Here is a 12199-nt window from a genome sequence, read left to right as displayed (position 1 = left end):
AAGCTCACTGAATGATCTTGGGCCAGTCACTCTCCCTCAGCCTAACATACCTCACAGGGAGGTTTGTTAGGAGGATGAAACAGAGGAGGGGAGAAAAATGTAAGCTGTCCCGACCTGCTTGGAAGAAAGGGAAGGATAAAAAAATGAATAAGAGCAGGTCACAGTGGGAAGCAGAGTCTAATCCCTTACTTATTTGTGTATTTATATCTTACTTTGATCCTCAATGGGGCTGTAACCAGCTTGCAACACAATATTGTTCTCCCTGCCTCTGTTTTATCCTCAAAACAACTACCTTGCAAGTGAGGTTAGGCTGAGAGGATGTAACTAGGCCCAATATCAGCCAGCAAGCTTCTGTGGCAAAGTGGGGATTCAAGCCTGGGCTTCTCCAGTCCTATCTGACATTCTCACCCAGGGATCCCCAACCTTTTTGAGTCTGTGGGCACCTTCAGAAATCTGACACAGAGTAATGGGTGCAACCACAAAATGGCTACCACAGGAGGCGGAGACACACTCACAGAGGAAGCCCAAGTGAAGGGGAGAAGAGGGTTAATTAAAAATACATTGGGAAAGAGGGGTGAGGGAAAATAAAACAGTGTGGTGGCAGCTGCCACTGAAACAGTGTTATTTTAATCTGCATAGCCAATCAGATCTTCAGTGGCAAATCAGAAGGCCTGCTGGGCAAGCCTCCTCCACTTTCTGGAAACACATGATGGGCACCAAGAAAGGTGCTAAAGTGCCCACGGGCACCACGTCGGGGACACCTACTCTAAGAAGAAGAGAAGAAGAGAAGAGATTGGATTTATACCCCGCCCTTCACTCGGAGTCTTAGAGCGACTTACAACTCCTTTCCCTTCCCCTCCGCACAACAGACACCCTGTGAGGCAGGTGGGGCAGAAAGCGCTCTGACAGAAACTGCTCTTTTCAAGAACACCTCTGACAGACTTATGGCTTGCCCAAGGTCATCCAGCAGCTGCAAGTGGAGGAGTGGGGAATCAAACCCGGTTCTCTCAGATTAGAGTTCACGCACTTAACCACTACACCAAACTAACTGCTACACCACACTAGCTCATCAGCGCAATAAAGCCTACAGTTTTTTCACATTGAGGGTCCATATCTCTTTCTATAGATTCTCTCTTTCCCCCTCCCCAATCCTTCCCCCAGCAGGCAATGTCACTGCCATCTGGCATGGAGGGAGGGAGCTGGCCCGGTGTCTCTCTGCTTTGGAAAAGGTTTATGAATGACACAGATTCTTGGGGCTGCTTTCAGCTCCACGATCTTGCAAGTACCTGAGGACAGCCTGAGCCACCTGCTTGTCCGAAAAGCCCAGCTGCTTGGCTAGCTTGAGCACCGCAGCTGGCATGGCGCCTGGCTCAGCCTGGCGATATGACTCCAGGCACAGGGCGTGGTCAGTGATGTTCTTCATCTTGTGCAGGAACCAGCGGTCGATCTTGGTGAGCTCATAGAGGCGCTCGATGGAGTAGCCCGCCCGCAAGGCAGCTGCCAGCACAAAAATCCGCTTGTCAGTAGGAGTCTCCAGTTCCTGTGGTGGTGGTGGGAGAAGGTGGCAGGACACAGCCTTGAGTGCTTGTTCTCAAGTTCACGAAAATGCTTTAGGTGTCCACCCCACCTTCGCTTCCAGTGGAAAGCCTACCATGTCAGAGACTGGTTTCACAGTGTGGTCAAACCCTAGACAGTTCTCGTCCACCATGCGCAGAGCTTTCTGGAAGGCCTCCTCAAAGCTCCTTCCAATGGCCATAACCTCCCCTGTCAGAAGAGAATAGTGGGTGGAAGTGAAACTTTTCTGTTAATACCAAACTGATCGTGCCTTTTGTTGAAACCACTGGAGCTCTGATCTGCAGAAAAATTATTTCAACTGCAAGTCAGTCAGAATCGGAATCGTTTTATTGTATGTGGCCATAGTTACTGTATGGCATCAAGATATGGGGATGGAAAGATCATTTACCCCTTAGGTTAGAGACACTTCAAACCCTATTAATGAGATGTATCCTGGCAAGTTGGTCATGTAATACACACCTGAAGCTGCCTTATACTGAACCAAACACTTGGTTTATCAAGGTCAGTATTGACTACTCAGACTGGCAGAGGCTCTCCAGCTCTCAGGCTGAGATCTTTCACATCACCGACTGCCTGGTCGTTTTACCTGGAGATGCCTGGGATTGAACCTGGGACCTTCTGCATGACGAGCAGATGCTCTACCACTGAGCCACAACCCCTCCATTTCTGAGGACCAAACTGTTACAAAACAATGAGTGCAGGCTTTCAAATTCTCCAGTATTCTTTATTAGACTAAATGTTCAGTACAAAGCCAGAGGGGGAAGAGACACGGGGGAACATGTTTCAACGCATGAGGTAGGATTCTCTTTGGCCACAGATTCTGACATCAGAACCACATAAACAGACCTGCCCTGACACCATAAAGACACAGATGCCAAACAGATTAATTGGAAAAGTCAACCAGGAAGAGGGGGGAAACAGAAGCAAGTGACTCAAGCAACAAACAGCAACACCAATGGAACACCCAAGCGTAGGTGATCAGCATTCTGGGAAGAGGCCTGTTCCTCTCAGCTTCAGGACCCCACTACCCACAGAGTGTTCCCCCACCACTCACCCACACTCTTCATGGAACTGCCAATCTTGGTGCTGACACGCAGAAACTTGCTGAGGTCCCAACGTGGGATCTTGACGACACAGTAGTCCAGGCTGGGCTCAAAACATGCCGTGGTGGAGTTGGTGACAGAATTCCTGGAGGAGAGAAGCGACAAAGGTCGGCCCAGAGCAGGATGGAAATGAAGGCAACAAGGTCATGACATGCCCCATTCTGTGAGTCAATGAGGGGGTTACAACAGCCAGAAAGAAATAACAGCACCAAACTTCTATGACTTCACCCCACCCCAATGCTGGAAAATTCACACATGGGGAAAGCCCGGCTAGGAAAGAGCTTCTGCCAAGTTCACCTTCTCCTTTCACAGAATTATTTTTAAAATAGGGCTTTGATATCAATATTTTTGCAGTGTGTGTGTATGGGGGGGTTGTCAAGTAATTCCCCAAGGAGCTCTTGAAGTGCACTCTTGTGGCTGGCTGGGTGGAAAAGGAAGGCAGGGCTGGTGGCTACTAGATCAAAATGGGGTGTGTGCTTAGGGAGAACAAAGTGAGCATCAGCACACCATGGATGAAGAGAACAAAAGGAGGGAAAGTTGCACATCCAGGACAGTGCAAAGCCTGGGTTCTTTGTCTCTCTCCAAACTGGCAGGGGTTGTCTCTCCCCCTGCCGAGCAAATGTGCTGTGAGAGAAAGGAGACCGAGCCAGATGATGCAAAATCTGAGATGCCACCAAAGCAGCTATGATGAGCAATCCTTTATGAAAGCATGTAGCTTTCAAAAGACAAATGAGGTCCAACATGCTTCATGGAAAATTATGGCAAAGCAAGAGAGTTGCTCTAGAAAAGTCAAGCAGAAGAAATACTTCTGTATGTTTTATCCCACCATTCATCAAAAGAGCTCAAAGCAAGCATGCACAATTCTCCTCCCCTGTCCCAACAAACCCTGGAAAGCTATTGTGGTGTAGCAAGGTAGCATGTCAGAAAGGTGTTGGAGACCCAGGTTTGAATCCCCACTTTACATGGAAGCTTGCTGGGTGACCTTGGGCCAGTCATCGAACTCTCAGCTGCCCTTCCCTACCTCACACAGATATTGTGAGGATAAAACAGAGAAGTGCAAGCAGCTTTGTGGCATATAAATTAAGTAAATAAGTAAAATAAGAGGTAGGTCAGGCCGAAAAACAGCAAGGTCACCCCCAGGGGGACCCAGATTACCTTAGTCCTAATCTAACCGCTAGACAAATTCTCTTCATTTACATAAACACCATTCTGTCCAATGAGAAGCAGTAAGTCAGCAGACTCCTAAGTACGATCAGGCAAAGCAATACACACTCTCTCTCTCTCACACACACACACACACCCAAACCACCGAGAGAGCTGTGCAGACAATACCTGAGGACAGGCAAAGGGATGCCCAAAGCCAGCTTGGCAGCAACATATGCCAATGGGTAACCGGTGGCCTTGCTTGCCAACGCAGAACTCCGTGAGAGCCGAGCATTCACCTCTATGATGTAGTACTGTGGAATGGGGGGGAAGACAGAAAGAAATGCAGCAACAAGGCCAACCAAAGGCTTCCACCACCCTTCAGCTATGGTGAGCAGAGGAAAGAAGTCTGCCTACTCCCACTACCAATGTATTCCTCCCTATCTCCACGCATGGAACTCCTAGGGGTCATATGAAGCTGTACTGAATCAGACCACTTGTCTCCTCCAAGTACAGAGGCTCTCAAGAAGAGAAAGGTCTTTGCACCAGTCCAACTACTGGAGATTCTTTTTACTGGAGATGGGGCCAGGGGGACAAACCTGGGATCTTTTGCATGCAAAGCGAGCACCCTACCACTGAGCCATGGCTCCAACTAATGTCTGCAATTCCACCCCTGCAGAGGCTCACCTGCTCAGACTCAGGGTTCAGCGCGTACTGGATGTTGCACTCGCCGATAATCCCCAGGTGTTGAACCACCTTGATGGCCGTGGTGCGCAGCAGGTTGTACTCCTGGTCGTTGAGTGTCTGGCTGGGGGCCACCACGATAGATTCCCCAGTGTGGATGCCCAGAGGGTCCAGGTTCTCCATATTACACACCTAGGTGAGAAGGAAAGGGGAGAAGGGAGGAAGTTACCCACTTCAGAACACTCAACAGCAAACTAGGTCATAACCACACAGTTCAGACTTGCCCATCAAGTACCCGATATTAGACTATTTAGCATCGCAGTACTTCCTCTCCTCCGAGTGGTCCCAATTCCATAAATGGATTTGAAGTTTCTTTCAGTTATTATGCTTTCATTCTTTGCTTTTCTTCTTATTGAGATCATTAGAAAATCCTACAAACTCAGTTGATCAGTTATATAGTTCACATGGGTATGAGTTGCATAATTTAATATAATATTGTTATAAGGTTTAATGAAGGTTTAATGATACTTACAATATTTTAAGAACGGAAAACACATACGTACACACACACACACACAAAGGTAACAAGGTGGAAATCTTATTTGAAAGTTTATATGTTGGTTTTATTGTGTTATTTCAAAATGTTTCATCTTCACATCTGTATTTGTGTATTTCTAATAAAATAAAAATTATTATTAATTTTAAAAAGTACAAAAATTAGGAGATCTCCACATATTAACCTGAGCTCTTCCAGCTTTAATTATAATTTGATTTACACTGCTGGGGTTTTATAGCCTGCCTTTTTCCATCTTAAGGAGCCTCAAAGCAGCTTATAATCACCTTCCTTTCCTCTCCCCACAACAGGCAGTTTGGGAGGTAGGTGGGGCTGAGAGAGTTCTGAGAGAACTCTCAACCAGGCCCAAGGTCACCCAGCAGGCTTCATGTGGAGGAGGAGTGGGGGGAATAAAACCCAATTCTACAACCCAAGAGTCCGCCACTCTTAACCCTTACACCACCATGTTGGAAGGAGAGACCCTTTGAGATTCCTTAAGGTAGAGGAAAGCGGGGTACAGAAACAAACTCTTCTTCTTGAAGGACTCCATGCTGAGACAGTGAAGATGCTAGAGCTGACAGATGGGAGGAGGGCCTAGCTGCAGCACTGTTCTAATGACTGAGGAGGAAAGTGTCAGCAACAGAATGTCAGAACACAGTACAGCTTCTGAGGAAGGAAGGAAGGAAGGAAGGAAGTCAGCAACAGAATGTCAGAACACAGTACAGCTTCTAAGGAAGGAAGGAAGGAAGGAAGGAGGGAAGGAAGGAAGGAAGGAAGGAAGGAAGGAAGGAAGGAAGGAAGGAAGGAAGGAAGGAAGGAAGGAAGGAAATGATGAGCCAGCCTTGACTCAATTGAGCTAACCCAAACCCCCCTTTTCCCGGGGCCAAGACTAGGTGGGCGCAGAAACAAAATGTCTCCTGTAGCCTGCGTCGTATCCTCCCACACTGCCATCCGCTCCCATTGATTTGGTGCCTGCCCGCATGGCCACTTGGATGGTGAACTGGCCCTGTCAGCTTACCTAAGCAGTGCCATAGAGCTTCAGGGAATGGGAGACATTGTCTCCAATTGCCAGGAAGGAGAAGCAGAAATGTTGGGTGGGCAGAAAGGAAGAGGGAGAGGAAGTAGCACTAAGGCCCATGAGACAGAGAACTAAGAAGCAGATTCACTGGAAAGGGATAGAGGATGGGCTGAGAAACAGAGAGGAAATAAAAGATAGAAATCCTGCAGAAGGGAGAGAAACAAGCGAAGAGGGAGCAAACAGAAGGGCCACTGGACCTGGGGAGAAACTTCCTAGTACAGGGATAGGAGGCCTTATATGCTGAAGAAGAGAATCAAAGGTGGGAAAGACAGAGACCTGACAAAGCAAGGGGGCAACACTCAACTCCACATACATCTCTGAAAGAGTGAGCCAAACCTTTGAGGCAAGGCTGCTAGGATTAACCACTTCAGTCAAAGGGGTAATCATTCTTTTTAGAAGCAAATGCTCCTGCCCTTCTCTTTTCCAAGTGGTGCGGAAGAACAGAGGGCAAGGCACAAACTAGAGACCAATGAATTTGTGGGTCATATCAATCCTGCCACACTCGAAGTGGTTCAATCTGGTCTCTGGGTAGTCTAATTTATGTTTCTGTACCTTAGAGCCTATTTAGGGGTGTGCAAAAAAAAAAGTTTTCCCCCCAATTTGGGTCTATTGGACACGAAAAATGTCAGTATTCCCTAATACCAGTATCAGTATAATATTGGTATTCAGGAAACCTGAATCTATTTAGCTCCCTTATAGCCTATTGGTACTATCCCCATAGGTTGTAATGGAGCAAGCAAAGTGAAGGCGGCACAACTCAGCAAGAGAAGTCTAGCTGCACCCGAATAAAAAGCAAATAATATTAGCTTTTATTCGGGTATAGCTATTTCAGTAGCCAAACAAACTGAAGGTGGCACAACTCAGCAAGAGAAGTCTAGCTGCACTCAAATAAAAAGCAAATAATATTAGTTTTTATTCGGGTGTAGCTATTTCGGTAGCCAAATCAGATTGCTTAATCTGTATCTGGCTGAATAAATACCCCAAAAATACTGATAGGGTATTTTTCAGGTATTTATTCGGCTCAGTATATACACCAAGTGCACATGCCTAACCCTGTTAGATGTACACAGGCTTGGGAAAGGGTCAGTTTCAAAAAAATATTAATAGATAGTCCAGCCTCTGCACAGACTAATACCCGCTGGCTGGTTAACTACGCAAACCATTCTGCAAAATTTAGCCGTGCCTCCTTGCGTTTAGACTCAAAGACAAGAACCCTGCCCTCACTCCCAAATCCCCAAGGCCCTTACCGTGATGCAGTTGTCATAGGCATCTCGAACCACTTCATACTCTATCTCCTTCCAGCCCTTGAGTGATTTGTCCACCAGCACCTGCGAGGTGTGGGCGAAAGCTTGGCTCACGAGTGCCGTCAGTTCCTCTTTCCCATTGGCAAAGCCAGAGCCCAGCCCACCCAGTGCATAGGCCGAACGCATAAGCACCGGATAGCCAAGACGTTCAGCTGCTGCCTGAGCCTGTGGGTAGGGAGAGAGAAGGAAAGGCTGTTCCACTGCCATGGTGACTGGCAAGGGAGAGGAAGCATTTAGGAACACAGTCTCCATGGACTTAGCACACAAGAAGATACCATCAGCATCCAGCACAAGCAGACACCATTAGCATTTAGCCAATAACTCCAGGCAGCCTCTAAGCCACTTGCCTACCCAGGATTCACTGTTCCCCAAAGAAGGCCAGAAAGCGCTTTCTCGCTATTATGCCAAAAATAATGCTTTCTCTGTGATTCACCTCCTAGAACTAGACACAAGATCTTCACTGGGAACCTTTTCTCCTAATCCCAGAGATGTAGCGGCAGTTTGTGATTACTGGATGAGGAAAAAGGGCATTCTGTATATGCTCTGAGGCACTCTTTACTGAGATGTGGCTAAAATGAGCTCATAAGAATTTAAGAGCAGCCTTGCTGTATCAGACCAGTTCAGTTGGTAGAATAGATGGATATCACATAGGCAATGAGGAACTAAAGATCAATTTGTTTGCAGATGATATAATGATAACTCTGACAAACCCCAAGGAGGGAATTAGGGAAATAAGAACTATACTGGAGGACTTTGAAGCATACTCAGGGCTAAGAGTGAACATAGACAAGTCTGAAATCATGTACTTCAATGTAGGTATAATAGAAAGAAGAGAAATTGCAAAGATGACAAAAATAGGATTAGGAACTAAGACAATAAAATATCTAGGGATTGAAATTAGGAAGAACGGGGGAAAAACAGCTGAAAGGAACTTCAAATTGGCCTGGAAGAAGGTTTGTAAGGACATGAAAAGATGGACAAATAAAAACTTAAGCATTTCAAATAAAATAAGAACGGCTAAAATGTTTCTAACCTCCAAGATAATGTATCTACTCCAAACGCTCCCAGTAGAATTAAACACACAACAGTTAGGAAAATGGAATGGGACAATTAGGGAATGGATATTTGGAAAGAAAAAATCTAGAAAGCAGAAAAAGTTTATATATAACCCGCAGAATGTAATGGGGTGGGGTATACCTGATCTGATAGGTTATTATGAGGCTTTCAATGTTAAGTCATTGATGGAAATAGGAGAGGATGTAGATCAGAAATGGGTCAGATTGGAAAATGAATTAAACAAGGGAGCTGGGAGATTTGGTATATTCACAAGGGAAGTGAACAAGGAATATGGTAAAGCAGTGGGACCCAGGAGAACGGCACTGAAAATATGGAAAAAGTGGCAACCCACTTGGTTGAGTAAACCTTCCGAATGGGCACCATTAGAAAGTTTATACGAGGGAGGCGATGACCCCTACTGGTGGAAAGCCCTGAAAGAAAAGGGACTATTTAGAATAAGAGACATGTACGGAGAAGGTGGCCAATTAAAACCCTTACAAACAATAACAGAGACGATAGGGAAACAGTACTGGTTGAAGTTGATGGGACTATATGATGTGATTAAAAAAACCCAGCAAAAGAGGGTGGGAGATTCGGAAGAAATTGCAGAAGCATTGTACAAAGAAAAGAGAAAGACAGGTAGAGGTCTAGCTGGTAAGATATATAAAAAATGATCACAACTAGCCAATATGATACCTGGGATGAGCTCGAACTGTTGGCATTGCAATCAGGCAAAAGGTTGGTATTCGCATATGTGGTGGGAATGTGCCAAGGTGCAGGACTTATGGAAAAAAATATTGGATAGGGTAAAGGATAAGATAGGGGTATTAATACCAATAGACATTAATTTAATGACATTAGGCATCTTGAAGAGCGAGATAATAGGAGGTAAATACCAAGAGGTACTTAAGGCAATGATATTAGCTGGGAAAGCAGTAATAGCATTAGGATGGAAGGATAAGAACAAGTGGACCATGGAGAATTGGAATAACTATCTTTTTGAATACATCCAATCAGATATCGTAACTTTGATGACGGAGCAGAAAACCTGGGAAGAAAAGAAGAGGATGATAAGAGGAAAATGGTCGCCATACTTCGAGTGGATAGAGGAGGATGAAGCCAGGAAGGATATTCAATGGAAACTCTGGACCTTGTGCCCGTGGCTGAAGCAATGATGGAAGAAAGAAAGGGGGGGACTGAGGGGAGGGAGGGGGGAAGGGGGGAGGGGGAAAATATAAAGGAAATAGTTGTATAAGGATAAAATGTTGAATGTGAGACATCTGGTTAAAATAAAAAGAAATTTACAAAAAAAAAAAAAGACCAGTTCAGTTTCACACAGCAGCCAACCACCTGGCCTGGAGAACCAACAAATAAGGCATATAAGCCAAGACCTTTCCCTGATGTTGCCTCCTAGTACCACCGGTATTCAGTGGTTTACTACTTCTGGATGTGGAGGTTGCCTTTAGTTACCACAGCATAAGAACAACCTTGAGCTTCCCTCCCTGAACGCCAATCATCATCATGGTACAATCCTCACCATGTAAATAGTTGGGAAGGTCAGAACACTATGGTCACTTTGGCTATTCAAAGAATGCCCCATTTGCCAGAGCAAGATCACCCCCATACCTGTTCAATGGAACAAGCAGCCTCGCTAGGTGCTACATGTTCTCCAATCTCCTCCATCTTCTCCACGAAGACCTTGCGGTCCTCAGTCATCTCAACGGAAGCCACGGGGGTGCCCAAGACTCGCACCCGGTACCGCTCCAGTACACCAGCCTTGGTCAGTTCCACGCCACAGTTCAGCGCTGTCTGTCCTCCAAAGGTCAGCAGGATACCATCTGGACGCTCATTCTTGATCACCTATCCACAGGGAGGAAAAAGGCCACTGTGGCAGAGGGAAGGGCCAAGGAAATTCCTCCAGATACAACTCACGGCAAACTTCATTATTGTACTCCACAAAGGCAGGCAAAAGACACGCTTCAGTGCCTCAATTCTGCCCTGGAACATTAATTGGCCTTGAGTTCTCTCCCAAATACCACTGATGGAAATGGTCCAGTTTTGCATCTGAGGGATGGTAATGAACATACAGAAGGGAAGGTGGAGGCGAACACTAAGTTGATTTCTACCAAGTCAGACCACAGGTCTTTCAAGGTTAGTATTTTCTACTCTTACTGGCAGTAGCTTTCCAAGGTCTCAGGCAGAGACCTACTGCTTGGTCCTTTGGAGATGCTGGGGATTGAACTTGGGGCCTCCTGGATGCAACGCAGATGCTCTGCCGCTGAACTACACCCCTTTGCCTGAGTTTCACTTCTCTAGTTTCCACTTCTCAAATTATTCAACCTGGCTAAAAAGTAGCTGGAATGGACTGGCTCAGTTGAGGGATCAATGAGACAGTTTGACAAGCAAGGGTCAAACAACTCACTTAACTGCTGGCCCTTAAAGGATGGACCAAAAACCCGAGACAGAAAAAACTGAAGTTTACAGAGTCTGGATCACTCTACCAGCGAGGGTGTTTTCATGCATCCCTTCACCATGCAAAAGAGAGCGAGAGAGACGCAGATGCATATAGTTGTCTGGCTAACAGGTAAGTGCTGTATCCTTAGACTTGGAACAGCAAACACAAAATCATGTTAAAATGTTGTGCCCTTGCATACCGTCTTTCTTGTTAGCCTTCTGCCAGTGGATGAAGGGTTGGATGGTGCTAGATAGATTTGTGCATGATAGGTTTTGTTTCACAGAGGCAATGGTCCCTCAATCAAAAGCACATCAGGGACCAAGGAAGGCATTGCTGAGTTTCCCAGGTAAAAAAAAAATGAAGGAGGAGGAGGAGGAGGAGATTGGATTTATTCCCTGCCCTTCACTACATGAAAGAGTCTCAGAGTGGCTTACAATCTCTTTCCCTTCCCTTCCCCACAACAGACACCCTGTGAGGTAGGTGGAGCTGAGAGAGCTCTTTTGAGAACTGCCCTTGAGAGAACAGCTCTAAAAGAAATTGTGTCTGAATCAAGGTCATACCAACAGCTGTGTGGTGGTAGAAACCCAAGAGGAGCTCGTTTGTAGCACAAGCAGACATAACCTGTTTATGTTGGGGGATAGGACAGGACTGCATCAGCAGGACCAATAACACCAGGTGGTACAGTGGTTAAGAGCAGCGGACTCTAATCTGGAGAACTGGGTTTGATTCCCTGTTCCTCCTCCACATGAAGCCGGCTGGGTGACCTTGGGTCAGTCACAGTTCTCTCAGAGCTCTGTCAGCCCCACCCACCTCATAGCCAGGTGTCTGCTGGGTGGAGAGGAAGGGAAGGTGATGGTAAGCTGCTCTGAGACTCCTTCAAGTAGTGAAGGGCAGGGTATAAAACCAACTCTTCTTCTACCTCCCATCAAAATCCACACTTCCACCCCAAATCCAAGCCACCCTTGAGTTGCACTTTCCTGACAAAGGCCCCAAATGGGAGCAGAGGTTTGACAGGCTCCTGGCATGGCCCACAAGATGGAGCGAGATAGGAAGGCTCAACTCACCTGGGTGACATAGTCAAGTGTGATAGGCAAGAAGTAGACCTTATCCGCCAGGCCTTTGGAGGTTTGCACCGTGGCGATGTTGGGGTTGATCAGCACGGTCTGGATGCTTTCTTCCTTTAGGGCTTTGATAGCCTGGTAAAGAGAGAGACTAGAGTTAAATAATTCCTCATTTTATCTTCACAAC

At 46.3% G+C, this 12199-nt stretch overlaps 1 protein-coding gene and 1 non-coding gene across 3 annotated transcripts in view; both read right to left on the bottom strand.

The window, feature by feature from the left end:
• Positions 1-12199, bottom strand: part of CAD (carbamoyl-phosphate synthetase 2, aspartate transcarbamylase, and dihydroorotase) — a 57938-nt gene that overhangs the window by 30592 nt on the left and 15147 nt on the right. The window contains exons 10-17 of one of the 2 annotated variants that reach the window (XM_015415130.1): positions 12016-12147; positions 10123-10356; positions 7384-7605; positions 4509-4697; positions 4011-4135; positions 2630-2763; positions 1652-1764; positions 1287-1540 (exon numbers count right to left, since the gene is read on the bottom strand). In XM_015415130.1, the coding sequence (XP_015270616.1) occupies positions 1287-1540; positions 1652-1764; positions 2630-2763; positions 4011-4135; positions 4509-4697; positions 7384-7605; positions 10123-10356; positions 12016-12147 (1403 nt within the window). The remainder of the gene's footprint in view (positions 1-1286; positions 1541-1651; positions 1765-2629; positions 2764-4010; positions 4136-4508; positions 4698-7383; positions 7606-10122; positions 10357-12015; positions 12148-12199) is intronic. The other variant, XM_015415131.1, reaches the window with a different exon arrangement.
• Positions 2163-2234, bottom strand: TRNAD-GUC. The gene has a single exon. It is a non-coding gene; the product is annotated as a tRNA-Asp (tRNA).

The sequence above is a fragment of the Gekko japonicus genome, unplaced genomic scaffold (genome assembly GCF_001447785.1).
Source record: "Gekko japonicus isolate JY-2015 unplaced genomic scaffold, Gekko_japonicus_V1.1 scaffold63, whole genome shotgun sequence".
NCBI classification, from domain to species: Eukaryota; Metazoa; Chordata; class Lepidosauria; order Squamata; family Gekkonidae; genus Gekko; species Gekko japonicus.
The sequence above is the reverse complement of the archived record's forward strand: the minus strand, read 5'-3'. Positions and strand labels throughout refer to the sequence as shown.